We start from the raw sequence: 19,534 nt of genomic DNA, 5'->3' as shown, positions 1-19,534 counted from the left end.
CCAGTGTTATCAGTCTATGCCTCTTTATTTAAATCCCTTTTTATTTATTTGGATTTGCTTACTGCCCTTTTGAAGAAATTCACCCAACGTACTGTGCAGCGAAATCAAGTTGATCATGAGTAATAGGCAATTACAACAGTGTAAATATTCAAATGACAGTATATCAGCTGCGTGTTGAGAAGGGGGAAGGTGTTTGACAGTTTTCAAACAATTTGGTGCTAAGCAGTATATCAAGCGAATCAAATAAAATCAGGCTGTTAAGTGTGTGTCTCTCTTCTCTCTCTCTCTCTCTCTCTCTCTTTTTGTATTTCGCATATGCATAAAACCAAAATATAATGGGAAAAAAATACCCCTCTGAATTTCATTGCATTATGGGCCTGACTCTATAAACGGCACCTAAATCGGTAGATGCCATTGAAAATGACACCTACTGCATGTCGATCAAAGTTAGGTCTACTAAATAAGGAAAAAATAATGAGCTGTTCAATAAGCTGTCTTGAGTAGGATGGAGAACAAACTCATCAAGTTTATTAGGATTTTATATACCACCTATCAAGGTTATCTAAACGGTTTTTACAATCAGGTACTCAAGCATTTTCCCTCTCTGTCCCGGTGGGCTCACAATCTATCTAATGTACCTGGGGCTATGGAGGATTAAGTGACTTGCCCAGGGTCACAAGGAGCAGCGCGGGGTTTGAACCCACAACTCCAGGGTGCTGAGGCTGTAGATCCAACCACTGCGCCACACACTCCTCATATAAAATTGATTTTGCTACCAGACCTCAAACACCCGAGGCATTACTTATTCATTGTTCGTGCCCTTACAGGGGTGATGTGTTCATCATCGGTCATGGTATGATCCCATATACATATTAATTCTTTTGATTATTCTTACAGGCTCAAAAATGGGTCCATATCACATACATTCAGTTTATTTATCATTCGCCTATGTCAAGAGCTTTGTTACATCGAGCGCCCCTCCCATATCCAACTGTTTGGTCACCCGGTGAAAGAAATTAATCAGATTTGTCTAACATGACCTGCCTCTTGTAAAACCATGCTGCCTCGGGTCCCGCAAATCCATTCGATTCTAGAAATCTCACTATCCTCCGCTTAAGAACCGTTTCCATTAGTTTACTCACTACCGAGGTCAGACTACCCAGCCTGCAATTCCCAACCTCCTACATACTTCTGCTCTTGTGCAGAGGGACCACATCCGCTCTTCTCCACTCCTCTGAGACCACACCGGACTCTTTGGATGCATTAAAAAGATGAGACAACGGAGCCACCAGAACCTTGAGTACCCTCGGATGAATGCTGTCAGGTCCCATCGCTATGTCTACTTTTAATTTAGCTAGTTCCTCACAAACACAGTCTTCTGAGAATCTTTCCTGGTCCACTACACATCATTAATTTTTTGCAGTCCTACCCCCAATGATGCAGCAATGCTTAGAGGGGCTTCATTACACAGTGACTTAAAATCTTAAATTGAATGTGTGAAATAACTGATATAATGCAGACCTTCTGATACTGCAGTAATCAAGTCATATTGAGAAACATCAGATAAGACATGGGCCATTATATTCTGAGCAATGTGTAAGGCCCTTAAAGATATTTGCTCGTTTCTTTATTTCTCTTTTCCCCCTTTTATTTTTGCTTGAATCCATGATATGCACTGCTTATGTTTGATTGATTCTTACTAAGCTTTGTTATTGTATTTTACACTTTTACTGTTGCTCTGGTTATTCCACTGGTAATTATTATTGTCTACCATCAATCATTTCATTATATTATCTCATTTTTTCTTGATGTTTAATTGTCTGTTGGATTTTCTCTTTTGTGAAAACTTTTCAATAAATAATAAAAAAAAAAGATGATTGAGATTACTAGCGATCCTATCGCTAAGCATAATAAACACTAGACAAGAAACTATCTTTACAGTGGCTGCGCCCAACATATGGAACTCACTACCAGCATATATTACAGAAGAAAAATCACTCATTAAATTTAAAGGATTGTTAAAGTGCTGGCTGTATAAGGATGCCTTTGAGACATAATTCATGCATAGTATTTCCTCGCGCCTTCGTTTTGCAGAACTTACTATTTCCTTTTTTTAGGCCTCGAGAAATCAAAATACCTTGAGTTCTCTCTTTACTTAGACCAGTGGTCTCAAACTTGCTGCCCGGGGGCCACATGCGGCCCGCCAGGTACTATTTTGAGGCCCTCGGTATGTTTATCATAATCACAAAAGTAAAATAAAACAGTTTCTTGATCATATCTCTTTAGCTATAAATTACAATATTATTATTAAGACTTAGCCAAAAGTTAAGATTTATAAACTATAAAGAGTTTTACTTCATGCAAAATTATCATTTCTTTAATAAGACATTAACTATTTTTTTCTGCGGCCCTCCAAGTACCTACAAATCCAAAATGTGGCCCTGCAAAGGGTTTGAGTTTGAGACCACTGACTTAGACTGTGATGAGACTCCATCATGCATACTTTTAGTAAGCTCCTACCCTCCTATTGTTCTGACCTTTTATGTTCTCTTTTCAATGCTTATTGTGGTTCTTCCCATTTACCTTATGTGCAGGTTTGTAATATCTATGCTTTTGTGATATTTTAATAACTTGGATCCCTGTTTTTAATTATAAAATACTTTGAAATTAAGATACATTGCTCCCCTGTGAATTTGTGGTCGGCAGTTCATGGTCCCAGTCAGTCGCGGTATTTTCCGACTGCAAACCGCCGACCAGGAGAGGGCAGCTAGAGAGGCAGGAGAGGGCAGCTGGAGTGCCAGCGAGTGAAGGAAATCACTCGCTGTATGCTCCGACCGTCTCTTCCTGTACTAAAGATAGGCCTCATGAATCAGGAGCTGCTTTGACACACAGCTCCTGATTGGTAAGGCCCGACTTTAGTACAGGAAGAGGCAGTCGGAGCATATAGCAAATGATTTCCTTCACTCGCCGGTGCTCCGGCTGCTCTCTCCTGCCTCTCCAGCTGCCCTCTCCAGTCTCCCCCCCCCCCCCCCCCCCGAAAAACCGTATTTGCGGTTTTTTAAGATTCGCGGGGGTTCCTAGAATGGAACCCCTGCGAATATCGGGGGAGTACTGTTTTGCGATGCATCAAAATTTTAATAAAGTTTGAAAACTTGAAACTATATACATAAGTTGGAAAAATATACCCCCTCTTCTACAAAGTTGCACAGCAACAGCCCCGAAGCCCTTTAAATCTCTATAGGCTTTGAGGCCATTATTGCTAGCGCAGCTTTGTAGAAGAGGGGGATAGTGTCACAAGACTTTTAACTACTGTATAAAAATAATTCATATTTAATAGCCTTTTCAACCTTGATAATATTTGCAATTTGGAAAAAAATGTTTTAGTATTTTTCTCAATTGTGGCTTGAAAGATGATTTGGATTTAAGTAATGACCAGATTAGATATGTTGGCAGTTGAGAAAAATAAGGAGGATGACCCTAAGTATTTGCAAATTAAGGCTTCTGGCACTTGACTCTAACTGACCTACAAGCAGAAAGGAATAGAAGAAGTCTGCTCAGACAAAAAAACATTTAAAAACCAGAACCAAAGAGAAAGTCAGATTATTATTGGTTATCTAAAGGTAGAACTAGAAGACCCTCAGTATAACACAAAATGAGTCTCTGCCTCTTGCTTTTTGCATCTCTCCACAAAATGACTGAAAGTGGAATGGTGTTCTCTCCAGACTAAGAAAAGATTCCTGAAATGGCTAAAATGAAAACGTTTTAGTGCAGGAATTCCTGAGACTTGGCAACATTTCATGAAGAAACTACTTCCCCAACAGCTGCTGGCTTGGTGGCAAAAACAGACCGCATTTTGCTGGTGCTGATACAGTGTTATCATTACAGAGGGATGCCCACTCCCTCCTGCTGGCAGGCCTGCCTCTTCCAAAATGGCAGGCCTTCCCCTTCGCAGTGCATCCTGGGATGTAGTAGGAGTGGCCTAAGACTCCAATTGGCCAGATACCTAAGGTCTTTAACACTTGATAAATGTAGGTCTGCAGACAGACAAAGCGGCACACATTCACCTGCCTATACAGTATAGTTACATGTCTGCTGTTGCTGTACGTGGAGGGGCATATGTTTAATTTGTGCATGTAATTTAATTGAATAATGAGCTAATAGTGTCAATAATTGGTAAGGGGATGGGACTTAATATACTGCTTTTCCTATGTGGTGTACACAATCAAAGTGGTTTACATATTTTAGAAAGGCACATATTTTGTAATTGGAGCAATGAAGTGCTAAGTGACTTGCCCAGAGGCACAAGGAGCTGCAGTGGGAATCAAACTCACAACCTTAGGGGGCTGAGGCAGCTGCTCTAACCACTAGGCCACTCCTCCATTAGCCACTATCAATTATTGGTACTAATTAGCAACAATTTGCATTTAAGCACACTTCTTCCTAGTCGGCATTCTGTAAGGATGAGTGTGCAAATTTTTAAGTGTGGGTGTGGCCATGGAAGGGGCGCAGATGGGTCAGGGGCATTTCTAGAATTTGCGCGCAGGGTTATAGAATGTGGCAGATCCAGGTTCCAGTTGGGCGCAGATCCCAGCGCTAAGCCCAAGTCTTTAAATGGCACCCAACTTGGTGTACTTTCATAGAATAGCGCTTAGATCTCATTATTTTTCAACGCCTAAATTAGTAAAGAATATTTATATTTGTATATTTTTGATTGAATGCTAAAGGAAAGGGTGGGTGGGAAGGGAATAAATGTATTTATTTGATGTTATACTAGAAAGAAATTCAAGTGATGTATTTAATTTTAAATGTTTTATTATTTGTACACTTGTTGTAAGATTTAAAAATGAATAAAGAATTAAAAAAAAAAAATAGAATAGCGCTTAGATCTCATTGTACGGAGTAATTGAAAATGTTTCCCTTAAATATATCAGTTCAAATGGATAGGGTGGGGATTATGGTATTGATGTGTATTTATATTATTATGGATTATGTTGTAGGGAGGGGTGGGAAGGGGGAGGGTTAAGAATTTATGTAATAAACAAAAGATAGAATGTAAGTGATATATGTATTGTTAATGTGATTGGATATATACTTACACTTTATGTAATTTTGAAAATGAATAAAGAATTGGAAAAAAAAAAAAAAAGAATTTAGTCCTAAATATAAATTGATTTAGCGGGCAAATAAAATCATTTTTTTCTCTGTTGCTTTAGATGGGTAATCACACAAAACTAATGTCCTTGCAATATCCCATAACAATAAATGAGAACAGGTTCCTTCATAGGAAACCAGTCCTGTTTGCTTGCCCTACATCTGACCCTTTCTAAATCTCGCTCTCTCCTGCCCTATGGCTTGGAAGAAAAGAAGGGATAAGAGGAATTAATGTAAAAGAAACACATATTGATTGATATACTAGGTGTGTGATTTATTTGGTGGAGCTTGTTGGCAGTGCAAGAATCAACCAGTTGTGTTCCTCAGAAACAAGAACTCAAATATTTTCTATAGGTTAAATGAGGGGAAGAAAGAGCCAGCATAGAAATTGTTGATGTGATCAGATATCAGTGTGATCAACAGAACAGTACCCAAAGACAAATCCCAGCCAGATCCACTATGCCTTGTTTCAATACTTATGCTACCACCATTTAGAATTCTTTTCCTGGTCCTAGTCCTTTTCAATTTTTCCCTAAATCTTTAAAAACTTTCCTATTTGCTAAACACTTCGGAAATTAGTCCCATTGAAATTCTTGATTGTTTATCTTTGTAGCATTTTTTAATTATTGTTAACCGAATCGAGCTTCCTTTGGTTGATGACCGGGTATATAAAGCTAAGTTTTTAGTTTAGTTAGTTTTAGTTTAGAGCCTACCTGCACTGAATTTTGACATGACATAACTGCCATCCTGAGTCAAAGCAAAGGTCCAACTAGCCAGGTTTCTTGTTTCTTACAGCAGCAAACCAGGTCACCAATATCTCGCTGAATCCCAAAAAGTAGCAAGATTCCATGCTACCCACTCCTGTGGATAAGCACTGACTTTCCCCATACCTACCTTAATAATGGTTTATGGTTCATGCCTTCATGAATTTTTCTCAACCTTTTTAAAATCCATTGCTTTTTTCACATCCACTGGAAACAAATTCCACAACATAATTAAATATTGAATGAAATATTTTCTCCTATTAAAGTCTACAAAATCCTGAGCAGAGTAGAATGGGTACAAGTGGATCGATTTTTCACTTCGTCAAAAATTACAAAGAATAGGGGACATTCGATGAAACTGCAGGGAAATACTTTTAAAACCAATAGGCGGAAATATTTTTTCACTCAGAGAATAGTTAAGCTCTGGAACAATTAACAATCATAGTTAGAGATGGGCCCATTTCCATATCTAAATTTCCAAATCAAAATTAAAAACATTTTTGTTCCAGGATGCCTTTGGACAATAACTGTCCTCTTAAGGACAAAAACAAACACATTTTATCACCTTTTACCTTAACCTATTGTATTTTCCTTTTTTTGTTTTGCTTTTTCTTTCACGATTGTTATTCCAATGATTTATTTTGCAATAACATTGTCAATTGTAGTTCTTCCCTTTCTTTCCTAATGTCTGAAGTAAGTCCATGTGTCTTATTATGTGTCTTATTAAGCCACTTTGGTTTTGTCTAGTATCCCTGACTTTTTAAACTGATTTTATGTAAATTTTATATTGTACACCACTTAGAAACCTGATTAAGCGGTTTAAAATTTTTTTTTAATAAACTTGAAACTTTCACTATGGATAGTGAACAAGAATCAATCCTAGACCTTGTAGAACAGAGTTTCTCAACATGCGGTATGCGTACCCTTAGGGGTACATGAGCTGCTTGTTGAGGGTATGTGGCACTGTGCGGGTCTCCCGCCCCCCCTTTCTCCTTAATCACCACCACCACTGGGGATCCCATGCCCTTCTTCCTGCCTGCCCCCCTCTGCTGAAGCGCCGCCTGCCCCCTGGGATCCCATGCCTTCCTTCCTGTATTCCCCCATCCGCAGAAGCCGGCCCAAAAAGGCTTCCCGCTGATGTCAGAGCTGATGTCAGAGAGAAGCCTTCTGGATCAGTGGGAGATCCTAGTTACCTCCTTCAGGGCTGATCCTTCCAGCCTTCAGCCACACAGGGCCGCATTCCGGGCAGCGGCATTAGCACGCTGCACATGGCTGACCTGAGGAGGCTTTTCAAAACCCAGATGGACTCCTGGACATGTCCTCAAAAGGAGGACATGTCCGCGGAAATCCGAACGTCTGGTAATCCTAGGTAAAATGGTCAGTTTTCCTATTTTTCATATTAATGGCCTTGTGCTAATTTTTCCATTAGTGCATGGCCATTAGCACAGGCCCCCACTTCCAACTATTTTGTAGGCAGTAGGGACTTGCATAAGCTAATTGGTTAGCACATGGCAATAACCACAAACTGATAGTTTATAGTTTATTGGCTTATATCTAGCTTTATACAAAGCAGGCTCCAGAAAGTACTTATATAATATTATTACATCCCATGCAATACACACAAATAATACATATCAGCAGTGGCGTACTAAGGGGGGGGCGGTCCGCCCCGGGTGCCAGCCATGAGGGTGTGTTCCCGGCCTTGCCGTTCATTCCCCCCACCACCACCCCCAAAGGACCGCTCGCCCCACTGACCTTCCTGCACCACCTGTGAAGCAGCCCGCAGCAGGATCGCGACTTCAGCGATACCTGAGCTGCTTGGGCGCTGCTTCTTGTGCCGCGGTCCCGCCCCTCCTCTGACGTCAGAGGAGGGGCGGGAACACGGCGCAGGAAGCAGCGCCTAAGCAGCGCAGAGATCGCTGACGTCGGGATCCTGCTGCGGCTGCTTCATAGGTGGTGCAGGAAGGTCAGTGGGGCGAGCGGTCCTTCGGGGGTGGTGGGGGGGGGGACTGAACGGCAAGGCCGGGAGCATAGGTAGTGCTGCTTCATAGTGGTGCGGGGAGGCCAGGGGGGCGAGCGGTCCTTCGGGGTGGGGCGGGCGGGCAGGCAGGCAGGCTTCCAAGGAGGAGGGGGGTGACAGACAGGCAGGAAGGCCTTCAAGGGGGGGGACAGGCAGGCCTTCAAGGGGGGGGACAGGCCTTTGGGGGTGTGTGCAGACCTTCAAGGGGGAGGGACAGGCCTTCAAGGGGGGGCAGACAGGCCTTCAAGGGGGGGACAGGCCTACAAGGGGGTGGGACAGATCTACAAGGGGGTGGGACAGGCCTTCAAGGGGGGAACAGGCCTGGGGGGGGGTGCAGGCCTTCAAGGGGGGGACAGGCCTACAAGGGGGGGACAGGCCTACAAGGGGGTGGGACAGGCCTTCAAGGGGGGTGCAGGCCTTCAGGGGGTGCAGGCCTTCGGGGGGTTCAGGCCTTCGGGGGGTGCAGGCCTTCAAAGGGGGACAGGCCTTCAGGGGGGTGCAGGCCTTTGGGGGGGTGCAGACCTTCAAGAGGGGGTGGACAGGCCTTCAAGGGGGTGACAGGAAGGCAGGCCTACAAGGGGGGGACAGGCCTACAAGGGGGGGAGGACAGGCCTTCGGGGGGTGCAGGCCTTCGGGGGGGTGCAGACCTTCAAGGGGGGGGACAGGCAGGCAGGCCTTCAAGGGGGGGACAGGCCTTCAAGGGGGGTGCAGGCCTTCAAGGGGAGACAGGCAGACCTTTAAGGGGGGACAGGCCTTTGGGGGGGGGGGACCCTGGTTTAGAAGTACATGGAGGGAAGAGGGTGTTCAAAGAGACGTGCATATGCCAAACTTTGGGGGGGGAGGAAGAAATAATGGGTCTGAAAATAGAGGAGAGGGAGAGAGATGATGGACCATGGGATTTAGGGAGGGAAGGAACAGAAAGGGAGAGAAATTGGACACAAGGGATGGTGTGGAGTAGGGATAGAGATACTGGATAGGAGGGTAATTGGGAAAAGAAAGGGAGAGATGGTGGACTTGGGTGGTGGGGAAGGAGGGAGAGATGCCGGATGAAAGGGTAGTTAAGAAAAGGTGGATCTGTGGAGGGAGATGAAAAAAAGGAAAGATACCAGACTTCCTGGGGAGGGAAGGGAAATGGAAAGGGAGGACAGAGTTGGCAGATGGATGGTTAGCATGCAGAAAGAAGAAAGAAGGAGACCCCAAGTTATCAGAAGAAAACCAGAGCCTTGGACCAACAAGATTTGAAATATAACCAGACAACAAAAGGTAGAAAAATTAATTTTATTTTCTGTTTTGTGATTATAATATGTCAGATTTGAAATGTGTATCCTGACAGAGCTGGTGTTGGACTGAAAACGTGAGCTAGGATTTAACAGAAAGAGGAAAAGTCCTTTTTGTTTCTTTATTTTATTTACACCACAGCGCCAGTGTGGTTAGGAGAAGCCAAAGGGGGTGAAAAATCCACCAGGAGTTTTGAAAAAATCACCCAACTGGGCAGGAAAATCGAATTGAAAAACCAATTCAATAGGCTGAATCGAATCAAAATTTTTTTTCCTGAATCTGGCAGCATTAGTTTGCGCTACTGTCTTAGACTTTAGGACCTGGGATTGGGGAGAGATGGCATCCTCAGTACTTTATAATGCAAGTGAAACGAGGATTTGGTCAGACTTTTGAAGGGTCTGCAGAAAAAAAATATTGTATAGGCCGGGGACATGAGACAGCAGGAAATGGGAACTTTTCTTCCTTCTATTTTTGTGAATGGAAAGGCTGAGGATGTCAGAGAGTTCAGTTAAAATATGTGCTTTATAAGAAAATATAATAATGTGTTTTATAAAGTTTATAGTGAGGTGTTCCTAGTGGTGGTGGTGGCAGCGTGTCAATGTGTTGAGAGGAAGAGGTGGTCTGGGAAATTCTGCTGAGCAAACTCCGGGCCCATTTCCACCCCCCAGTTAGTCCACTCCACTCAACTGGTTCACACACTGAGTGGGTCTTTGGGTGTTGTTTTGGGATCTCTTCCAGTGGTTTAGCAGTATCTCCTTCTGGTCCAAGGAAGGAAACTTTGTTATCCTTAGCATTGACCTACAGAATATGTTTGTAACAGCGCTGCTTGTGTGGCATTAGGCTATGTAGTGATCGAAAGAAAAAAACAGACCTTTGCACATTTTTGCACTATATGGTGGGTGTATGAGGAGATTCACATTTCCTGCACAGCTAAGTCCATGTGAAGTTACCTTGTGCTGTATTTGACATCTAGCAAGTTCTCTGTTTGAAAGGAAAGATCTAAACTTAAAAATGAAGTGGCCAGAAGTTATGGTAAAAGCAGATAGTGTAGCTGGTTTTAAGAAAGATTTGGACAAATTCCTGGAGGAAAAGTCCATAATCTGTTATTAAGACATGGGGGAAGTGTCTGCTTGCCCTGGATCAGTAGCATGGAATGTTGCTACTCTTTGGGTTTTGACCAGGTATTAGTGTCCTGGATTGGCTACCATGAGAATGGGCTACTGGGCATGATGGACCATTGGTCTGACCCAGTTAGGCTATTCTTATGTTATGTTCTCATCTGTAGGGGCCTTTGTTTTCACTTCTTATTTTAATGTATTTTTTTTCTGGGAACTTATCAGTGTTTTTTATAATGGGAACAAAAATGGAAGAGAATTAATGTGTGTGGGATGAGGGGGTAACTAATTTCTTCAGCTAAATAATTCAATCCACCTCAACCAGACATAGGAGAACTCACGCACCATTCAAACACCCTCCAACCAAAAACGTCAAAAGAAAAAAACTGTTCGACAACCTCCTAACCATTCGAGCTGCAACACTCGACCCCCAACTCTACAACCAATTGACATCGACCACATACTGCAAAACCTTCAAAAAGAAATAAAAACCCTTCTATTCAAAAAACACATAAAACCGAACTAACACAATCAGAACTGTCCCAAGCATCACCTGCAACTACTCCATATGTACTTCTGATGTCATAACAATTCAGACATAATTTATGTTATGTTATGTTTGGAATATAAGAAAATTTTCACTGCCTGTTTCTATTCTGACCATTTATTCCGTTTCATGGTCATTACAAAAAATATTTTTTTACATGGGGGGGGGTGTCAAAAAATGATGGGCCCCGGGTGCCACATACCCTAGGTACGCCACTGCATATCAGCGGCCAGCACTTACAATTATCATGAAACTTCAGTTCCCATATTTCATCTTACAAAACAAATACTTTTTCAGTAATTTCTTAAAATTGTGCAAATTTCCCTGCTCCCGGAATTATAAAGAATTAGAATAGAACACGCCCACTCTTGCCCAGACTTGCCCCCAGTGCTAAAAACTAAATTTTATTTCTCAGTGTTTGGGTAACAAATTACTGTGGGACACCTCAGTGCCCCCTGCAGTAAGGCATTGTTTGCTGTGGTGAACACGTGTTAGAGCTTCCTGCAGTTGTAAAAGGGCCTCTAAGTTTGTTAACTCTTTAGTAATCCTTTTCTTTACCACTTCCCTACTGCTTTCAAAGGGGTACTGAGAGCACAAATATGGTTCAGAAAAGGGCTCCTAAAATTCTACAAGAGTTGCAAAATAAACTTTGCTTGGAATGATATTTAAGACTATTGCTGTTGCTTTATCCCAATAGATCCAGTACTATAGCCAGTCCAGCGGCCTCTGGCCTTTGCAGAGATTCAAAAGGCGATGGATTCTCACTACTATTGTGATTGAAGAAGAGGACTCTGGACCCTTCCCAAAGCTCGCTGGAGACGTAAGGAAATTTGTCTGTGTTTCTACTGAATGATCTGTGGACAACTTCCTACACTGAAATATATAAAAATGAAGGCAAATAAAGACCCTATGACTATCTAGCTTAGTGGCATAGCTACCGGTGGGCCTTGGCCCACCCATTCGTGGCTCAGGCCCACCCATGATAAGTCAGCAGTGGCTTCCTTTCTCCACTCTCTCCCACATCTGGATCTACCATTTGTCCAGCACACTGGCCCACAGCCTAGCATCTCCCCCCCTCTCTAAACTTCCCCCTTCCCAGTGTACCTTAACATCCTTGCAGGCAGGGGCAGCGACGTGCATCAGCTGCGTGAGCCGGCTCTGCAGACTACCCTCTGCTGTGCCCCACCCTTGTGATGTCACTTCCTGTTTTCTTTCTGGTGGGACATGACAGAGGAAAGCCTGTGGAGGCCGGCGCAGGGAGCGGATGCTCATCACGACAGCTGCCCAGGAACTGAGGTACACGGGGAGTGGGAGTTGCCGTGCTGTGGACAAGAGAAGGTGGCAGGAAATGCCAAATCCAGGGTGGCAGAAGAAGAGAAGGTAAGATGCAGGATAAAGTAGGTGTGGTGGTGGTGGTTCTGGTTTGGGAAGACCCACCCAACATAACTGGGAGCCCACCCATAATAACAGGTCTGGCTATGCTACTGATCCAGACTGTCGATCCATGCCATCTACTCTCCCTGCTTATGCTGTTGTTGCCTGGCCGATGACCTCTTGAGAATTCTGAAGTTGTTAAGGCCATGAACCAGAGCAGTCTATGCTTGAAAAATCTGAGCAGACCAGGGACTCCTATGGCACATCCCTCAGTGGACAAAGGCGCCTGCAGCTTCTCTAATTCACACAAGGAAATAAGTAGGAAATTAACCTGCAGCCTTGGGTAAAATAAATCCAGAAATTCAGCGACAGTATCCAAATAGTGACAGAGTTTGCAGTTAGCATTGTGTTAAGTACTAAGCTGCTATCCGGTTAGACAATTTGTATACACATAGGACAGCCTTTTTTTTTTAATGTGCTACAGCAAATTATGTGGATAACGGTGATAAAAATGTTCGCTATCTGGATATGTGCCAGCTCCTCCTCAGCTTTGCTCACTGACCTCCTCGGCATTATCGGATAGTCAGAGGAAACATTTAGCGGTGCTGTCCAGAGGGTGCAATGTTACAGACTCATGCATGTTTCAGGGAGATGGAATGTGTGATGGAACTCCTCTCATATGAGGAAAGACTAAAACGGAGAGGGCTCTTCAGCTTGGAAAAGAGACGGCTGAGGGGAGATATGATTTGAAGTCTACAAAATCCTGAGTGGAGTAGAGCGGGTACAAGTGGATCGATTTTTCACTCCATCAAAAATTACAAAGACTGGAGGACACTTGATGAAGTTACAGGGAAATACTTTTAAAACTAATAGGAGGAAATATTTTTTCACTCAGAGAATAGTTAAACTCTGGAATGCATTGCCAGAGGTTGTGTGGTAAGAGCGGATAACGTAGCTGGTTTTGAGAAAGGTTTGGACAAGTTCCTGGAGGAAAAGTCATGGGGGAAGCCACTGTATTGGTAGTATGGAATATTGCTACTCCTTGGGTTTTTGCCAGGTACTAGTGATCTGGATTGGCCACCGTGAGAACGGGCTACTGGGCTTGATGGACCATTGGTCTGACCTAGTAAGGCTATTCTTATGTTCTATAGGAGTCAAAATTTGAAAGAGCAATAGTGCTGATTGGATATTTGGACTCACTTTAGGCAAGACAAAATTGGACATTGTAAGTGTGTGCATGTGCCACCTGTGGTATTATGTTAGAGGGACATTCGAATCAGATGTCATAAAGATTTTCTATTGAGTTGAAGTTTTATATCACATGTGTTTCGGCATATGTAATTTATTCCTGGAAGCTATAAGGGACTGCTTCTTGGAACAGCTGGTCATGGAACCAACAAGAGGAGAAGCCACTCTTGACCTAATCCTTAACAGGCTAGGGGGACCCGTAAAGGAGGTGGTAGTACTAGCACCACTAGGAAACAGCGATCACAACATGATCCATTGCAAGCTAGAAATAGGAACGCCAAAAGTGAAGAAAACCACAGCGACAGCACTCAATTACAGAAAAGGGAACTACGAGGCCATGAGGAAAATGGTAGGAAAGAAACTCAGCAACAGCTCAGGGAAGATGGAGACCGTAGAAAAAGCCTGGTCCCTGCTCAAGGGCACGGTACATGAAGCACAGAACCTGTACGTCCCCAGGTTTAGGAAAGGGTGCAAGAAGAATCGAACAAAAAACCCAGTGTGGATAACAAATGCAGTAAGAAAGGCGATAAGTGACAAGAAAGCATCGTTCAGAGAATGGAAAAAGGACCAAACCAAGGACAAACAAGATGAGCACAAAAGGCACCAAAAGGAATGTCACCGAGTGGTAAAGAAAGCAAAAAGAGAATATGAGGAGAGACTAGCAGAGGAAGCAGGAAACTTCAAACCATTCTTCAAGTATGTGAAGGGGAGACAACCGGCCAGGGAGGAAGTGGGACCCTTGGATGATGGAGAAAGGAAGCGAGTGGTAAAGGAGGAAACAGAGATAGCTGAAAGGTTAAACAAGTTCTTCTCGTCAGTCTTCACGAGAGAGGACACATCCAATATTCCAGAACCCGAGGAGATCTGGAATGGAGACCGGGATGGGAAGCTGGTCAAACTAGAGATAAGCCGGGAGGAAGTCCTCCGTCAGATAGACAGACTAAAGAGCGACAAATCACCAGGTCCGGACGGCATCCACCCAAGGGTACTAAAAGAGTTGAGAAATGAAATAGCAGAAACTTTTCGCAAAATATGTAACCTTTCCTTAAAAACAGGGGAGATCCCAGAGGACTGGAAAATAGCAAATGTCACGCCCATCTTCAAGAAAGGATCAAGGGGTGACCCGGGAAACTACAGGCCGGTGAGTTTGACCTCGGTTCCGGGAAAGATGATGGAAGCACTGATTAAGGACACCATCTGCGGCCACATAGAAAACAATGGGCAGCTGAAGGCAAGCCAGCATGGCTTCTGCAAGGGGAGGTCATGCCTCACAAACTTGCTGTACTTCTTTGAGGGAATAAACAGCCAGATGGATAAAGGGGAATCCATTGATATCATTTACCTTGACTTCCAAAAAGCCTTCGACAAGGTACCCCACGAGCGGCTGCTCAAAAAGCTGTGGAACCACGGGGTGCAAGGGGATATCCACCGATGGATCAAACACTGGCTGGCAGGCAGGAAACAAAGGGTTGGAGTAAAGGGCCATTACTCAGAATGGCAATGGGTCACGAGTGGAGTCCCACAGGGGTCAGTGCTGGGACCGCTCCTATTCAATATATTTATTAACGACTTGGAGACAGGGACGAACTGTGAGGTCATTAAATTTGCGGACGACACCAAACTCTACAGCAGGGTTAGAACCAAGGAAGACTGTGAAGACCTGCAAAGGGACTTAACGAGATTGGAAGACTGGGCAAGAAAATGGCAAATGAGTTTTAACACTGAGAAATGCAAAGTCATGCATGTAGGGAAAAAGAACCCTATGTTCAACTATAAAATGGGGGGATCGTTGCTGGGGGTGAGCAAACTTGAAAGAGACCTGGGGTGATGGTGGACACAACATTTAAAGCGTCAGCACAGTGTGCGACAGCCTCAAAGAAAGCGAACAGAATGTTGGGTATCATCAAAAAGGGTATCACGACCAGAACGAAGGAAGTCATTTTGCCGCTATATCGGGCGATGGTGCACCCACATCTGGAGTACTGTGTCCAGTACTGGTCGCCGTACCTCAAAAAGGACATGGCGGTACTTGAGGGAGTCCAGAGAAGAGCGACAAAGCTGATAAAAGGTATGGAAAACTTATCATACGCTGACAGATTGGAAATGCTGGGGCTATTCTCCCTGGAAAAGCGGAGACTTAGAGGAGACATGATAGAAACCTTCAAAATCATGAAGGGCATAGAGAAGGTAGATAGGGACAAATTCTTCAGGCTGTGGGGAGCCACAAGTACAAGGGGGCACTCGGAGAAATTGAAAAAGGACAGGTTTAGAACAAATGCTAGGAAGTTCTTTTTCACTCAGAGGGTGGTGGACACATGGAACGCGCTCCCGGAGGCTGTGATAGGCCAGAGCACGCTACAGGGGTTCAAGGAGGGTCTAGATAGGTTCCTAAAAGAAAAGGGGATTGAGGGGTACAGATAGAAGCAGAGGTAGATTATAGGATTAGTCAGAAACCACTTCACAGGTCATGGACCTGATGGGCCGCTGCGGGAGCGGACCGCTGGGCGCGATGGACCTCTGGTCTGACCCAGTGGAGGCAACTTCTTATGTTCTTATATACGCATTAATATGTCCCTGCCAGTTGTGCCATATTGGCCAAACTTCACATTATTTAAAAACAAGGATGTTTGAACATTGCTATAATATTGAACATAGGAGGGGAGAGGATCGTTTAGGACTGCATTGTGCTGAAAAGGGTCACTCCTTAGATTAACTTAAATGTGCTCTTATTGATTCGATGATGTCCTCTCAGCGTCGGGGTAATATCAAGTGAAGATCGCTTAGAATGTTTTAAATAGGCGATTCATCAAAAATAAAGTGAACTTGAACTTGAACTTGAACAGAGGATATATTGGCTGAACACTTTGGCTGCAGGGGCTTAACCACAGAATTGAATGACATGCATTTTTTTAAATAGATGTTTTGGAAACTGTGCAATCAGAAAGTGGAAGTTGAATTCTGGGTTCCCTTTGAAATGAACGCTGAGTTTGGCCGCTCGTTGTTTCAAGCCCCCATGATTTGTATGTGGACAGACAAAGTTATTGTATGTTTTATCGATACCACTGAAGCAGCCGTAATTTTGGCAAAACAAGGACCCTTGTGATTTGTGATGACGCGTGGTGGCTTATAAGTTGAACTGAATATTGAGTGGATTGGAGCCTCAATGGATTGAAAGCTTAAAGTTTTGTTCGTCATCAAATAAGTTACACTGGTTGTGCACATGGATGGCTTTTTTCCTCCCCCCCCCTCCATTTTGAGACTTAAAACTATTGCTGTGGAGTTTTTTTTTTAATGCCTATGAGAATACAAGACAGCCTTGGAATATTGTGTTTCTAGTGGTGTCGTGTTGATTTTGAGGCTTTTTTCTCCACTATGGTTAGTATAGCGTGCTAAGTCTCAAATGAGTTGCCTTCCGTTTGACACGATATAGCAATAAGTTTTTGTTTTGATTGTTATTTTGATACATTGTTATCCCTTTGAGTTTGACTGTCCGGATAGTGCCACAGCAGTCAGTAGATAGTGTCAGACAGTACCGCTGAATATTGGGATCACTGGGATGTATCTGGTTTGCATGTACAGCTAAATGGATACATTCTTTTGAATATCAGCTGTAAATATTTAGTCTGAAACTCTCAATCTACTTTGGGTTCTCAGTCAATTGTAAGTGTTATTGTGTTGTTTCTTATTATTATGTTTATTGAGCCTTGATATTCTGCCTTTTTCACGAGTGGGTCAATGCAGTTTACATTATAAAATTTAACATAAAGAAAGGAATGCCACTAAAAGATAGGACAGAGTAGACCACATTCATTCAAACTAGAGAGTAAAAGCAGTTCTTAAGACACCCGTGTCTACACAAGCCTGGGAACTGTAATAGGGATATATCAGACTAGTCTTTAAGCCCGTTACATTAACGGGTGCTAGAATAGATGTGTGTGTCTGTCTTTCTTTTTTTCTCTCTCTCCTTGGCCGCTGCCTGTCTGTTTTTCTTTCTTTCTGTCTCTCTCTTTCCTCGGCTGTCCACCACCACCCCTTGCCTGCTCCCCCTGTCCAGCAGTAGCCCTTCTCCCTTCCTTTTACCTCTCCCGTATCCAGCAGCACCCCTTCCCTGCTCCCCTTTCCAGCAGCACCCCTTCCCTGCTCCCCCTATCCAGTAGTACACCTTCTCCTGTCCCTGCTCCCCCCGTCCAGCATCCGCTAGCCTGGGCATCCTCGAGGCTTTTGTTAGGCCGGCCCACCTCGCATTATTGAAGTGGGCCGGCCTAGCAAATGCCCCGCGTCTGCAAGATGAAACCACAGCTGCTGCATTTGCTGGTCTGGGGGGGGGGGGGTGTGAGAGAAGAGGCATCCCGGCAGCACAGGAAGTCAGCTAGCATCGTAGATCAGGGCAGAAGGCAGGCAGTGCGCATGTGCGGCACGAAAGCACACATCATGGTGGCAGGGATCACGGCATCGTAAGTGCACATGCGCGCTTAGGGTTTTATTATAGAGGATGGTATCTAAGTGAAAGGCTATGTGGAAGAGGTGGGATTTCAGGAGTGTCTTGAATGTAGAAAAGGTCGGTTCAAGATGAAGAGAAGGGGGGAAGGTCGTTCCAGAGTTTTGGAGCGACGAAGTAAAATGCTGAGTTTCTGGTGGACTCAGGCCTGCTTAGGGCCTGGGAGAATTAGGCTCTGGTAGGAGTACACGAGTAGGGAATAATCAATGAAGAAAGGTAAGGCGGTTTGCATGAGTGAAGTGCCTTATGAGTTAGGGAAAGGATTTTGAAAATGATATGGAAATAAACCAGAAGCCAATGTAGCCTTAGAAAAAAATGGAGTTATATGATCAAAGTGACAGGCATGGCAGAGCATATGAATAGAGGTTTCCTCAAGGCTGTCAGGGAAGCAATCTTATACAACAGCAAAAATTATTCTGTCTTACTCCTGGATTTGGGCTGTAAGTTAATGTTCATTTCGTGTAAACTTATGTATATTGAAATTATTTGTTTGCACTATGGTAGTTTGGAAATTTAATAAAGATTTGTAAAAAAAAAAATCATCCCGTCTAGATGCTGATAAAAAAATACCCATACAATACCACTTCAGGATATTTTTACCCACTATGGGAGGAAGTTGGGTTTGAGATTATCATTCTCAAACATTTGTATTTTTATTCAGAAATGTATCCCACAAGTCAGCAGGTACAAATATGTGCAGGTCCTTTATCTTGGAATAATTTTAAATGTGAATTTGTACACATACCGTGTTTCCCCCAAAATAAGACAGCGTCTTATAGTAATTTGGGGTCCAAAAAATGCATTAGGGCTTATTTTCAGGGATGTCTTTTTTTTTTTCTTCATGTACAACAATCATCTCTCCCTTCCTCTCCTCCACCCCAATTCTTCCCCTTTCATTTCTCCCGCCGCCCATGTGCAGCATATTTCTATCCCTCCCTCCCATCCCCCTGTGCAGCAGAACCCCACCGACCCTCCCACCGTGAAACTGAAATACCTCCACTCCGAGGCCTCCAAAAACAGCAGCGGCGGCAGTGCTCTGAATTGGCTGCTTCGTGGCCTTCCCTGCTGGGGCCTTCCCTCTGCATCGATCTTAACTAGGGCTTATTTTTGGGGTGGGGCTTATATTAGGAGCATCTTTAAAAATCATACTAGGGCTTATTGTTGGGATAGGTCTTATTTTCGGGGAAACAGGGAACTTTTTCTTTGAAAATCCCACTAATCCACCTACTAGAATAATGCATGCGTTTCTAAACTTACCCTCTTAAATGTCAGGTGGAAGAATTTATTTTAAAATGTATACACCGCATATTGATTATGCGGTTTACAAATTGCAGACAAATCTTCTTAAACTCCATATACAAACAATACAAACAAATAACAACACATGTAACACAGGAAGGCAGAAATAGTCAGATGCATTTTTAACAAGTTCTTGGACTTCGAAGTATGAACAGACGATAGCAGGTCAAGTTTCGACAAGATTAAAACAGGAAGACATTAGTAGTCAGATGCATTTTCTAAATGTTCTTGAAAATTATA

At 43.5% G+C, this 19,534-nt stretch overlaps 1 protein-coding gene across 1 annotated transcript in view; it reads left to right on the top strand.

The window, feature by feature from the left end:
- CDH26 (cadherin 26) overlaps nucleotides 1-19,534 on the top strand; it is an 85,374-nt gene that overhangs the window by 10,949 nt on the left and 54,891 nt on the right. Inside the window, exon 2 of the mRNA XM_033962608.1 lies at nucleotides 11,573-11,695. Within this exon, the coding sequence (XP_033818499.1) occupies nucleotides 11,573-11,695 (123 nt within the window). The remainder of the gene's footprint in view (nucleotides 1-11,572; nucleotides 11,696-19,534) is intronic.

Source organism: Geotrypetes seraphini, chromosome 11, assembly GCF_902459505.1.
Source record: "Geotrypetes seraphini chromosome 11, aGeoSer1.1, whole genome shotgun sequence".
In the NCBI taxonomy this organism is placed as follows: domain Eukaryota; kingdom Metazoa; phylum Chordata; class Amphibia; order Gymnophiona; family Dermophiidae; genus Geotrypetes; species Geotrypetes seraphini.
The sequence above is the reverse complement of the archived record's forward strand: the minus strand, read 5'-3'. Positions and strand labels throughout refer to the sequence as shown.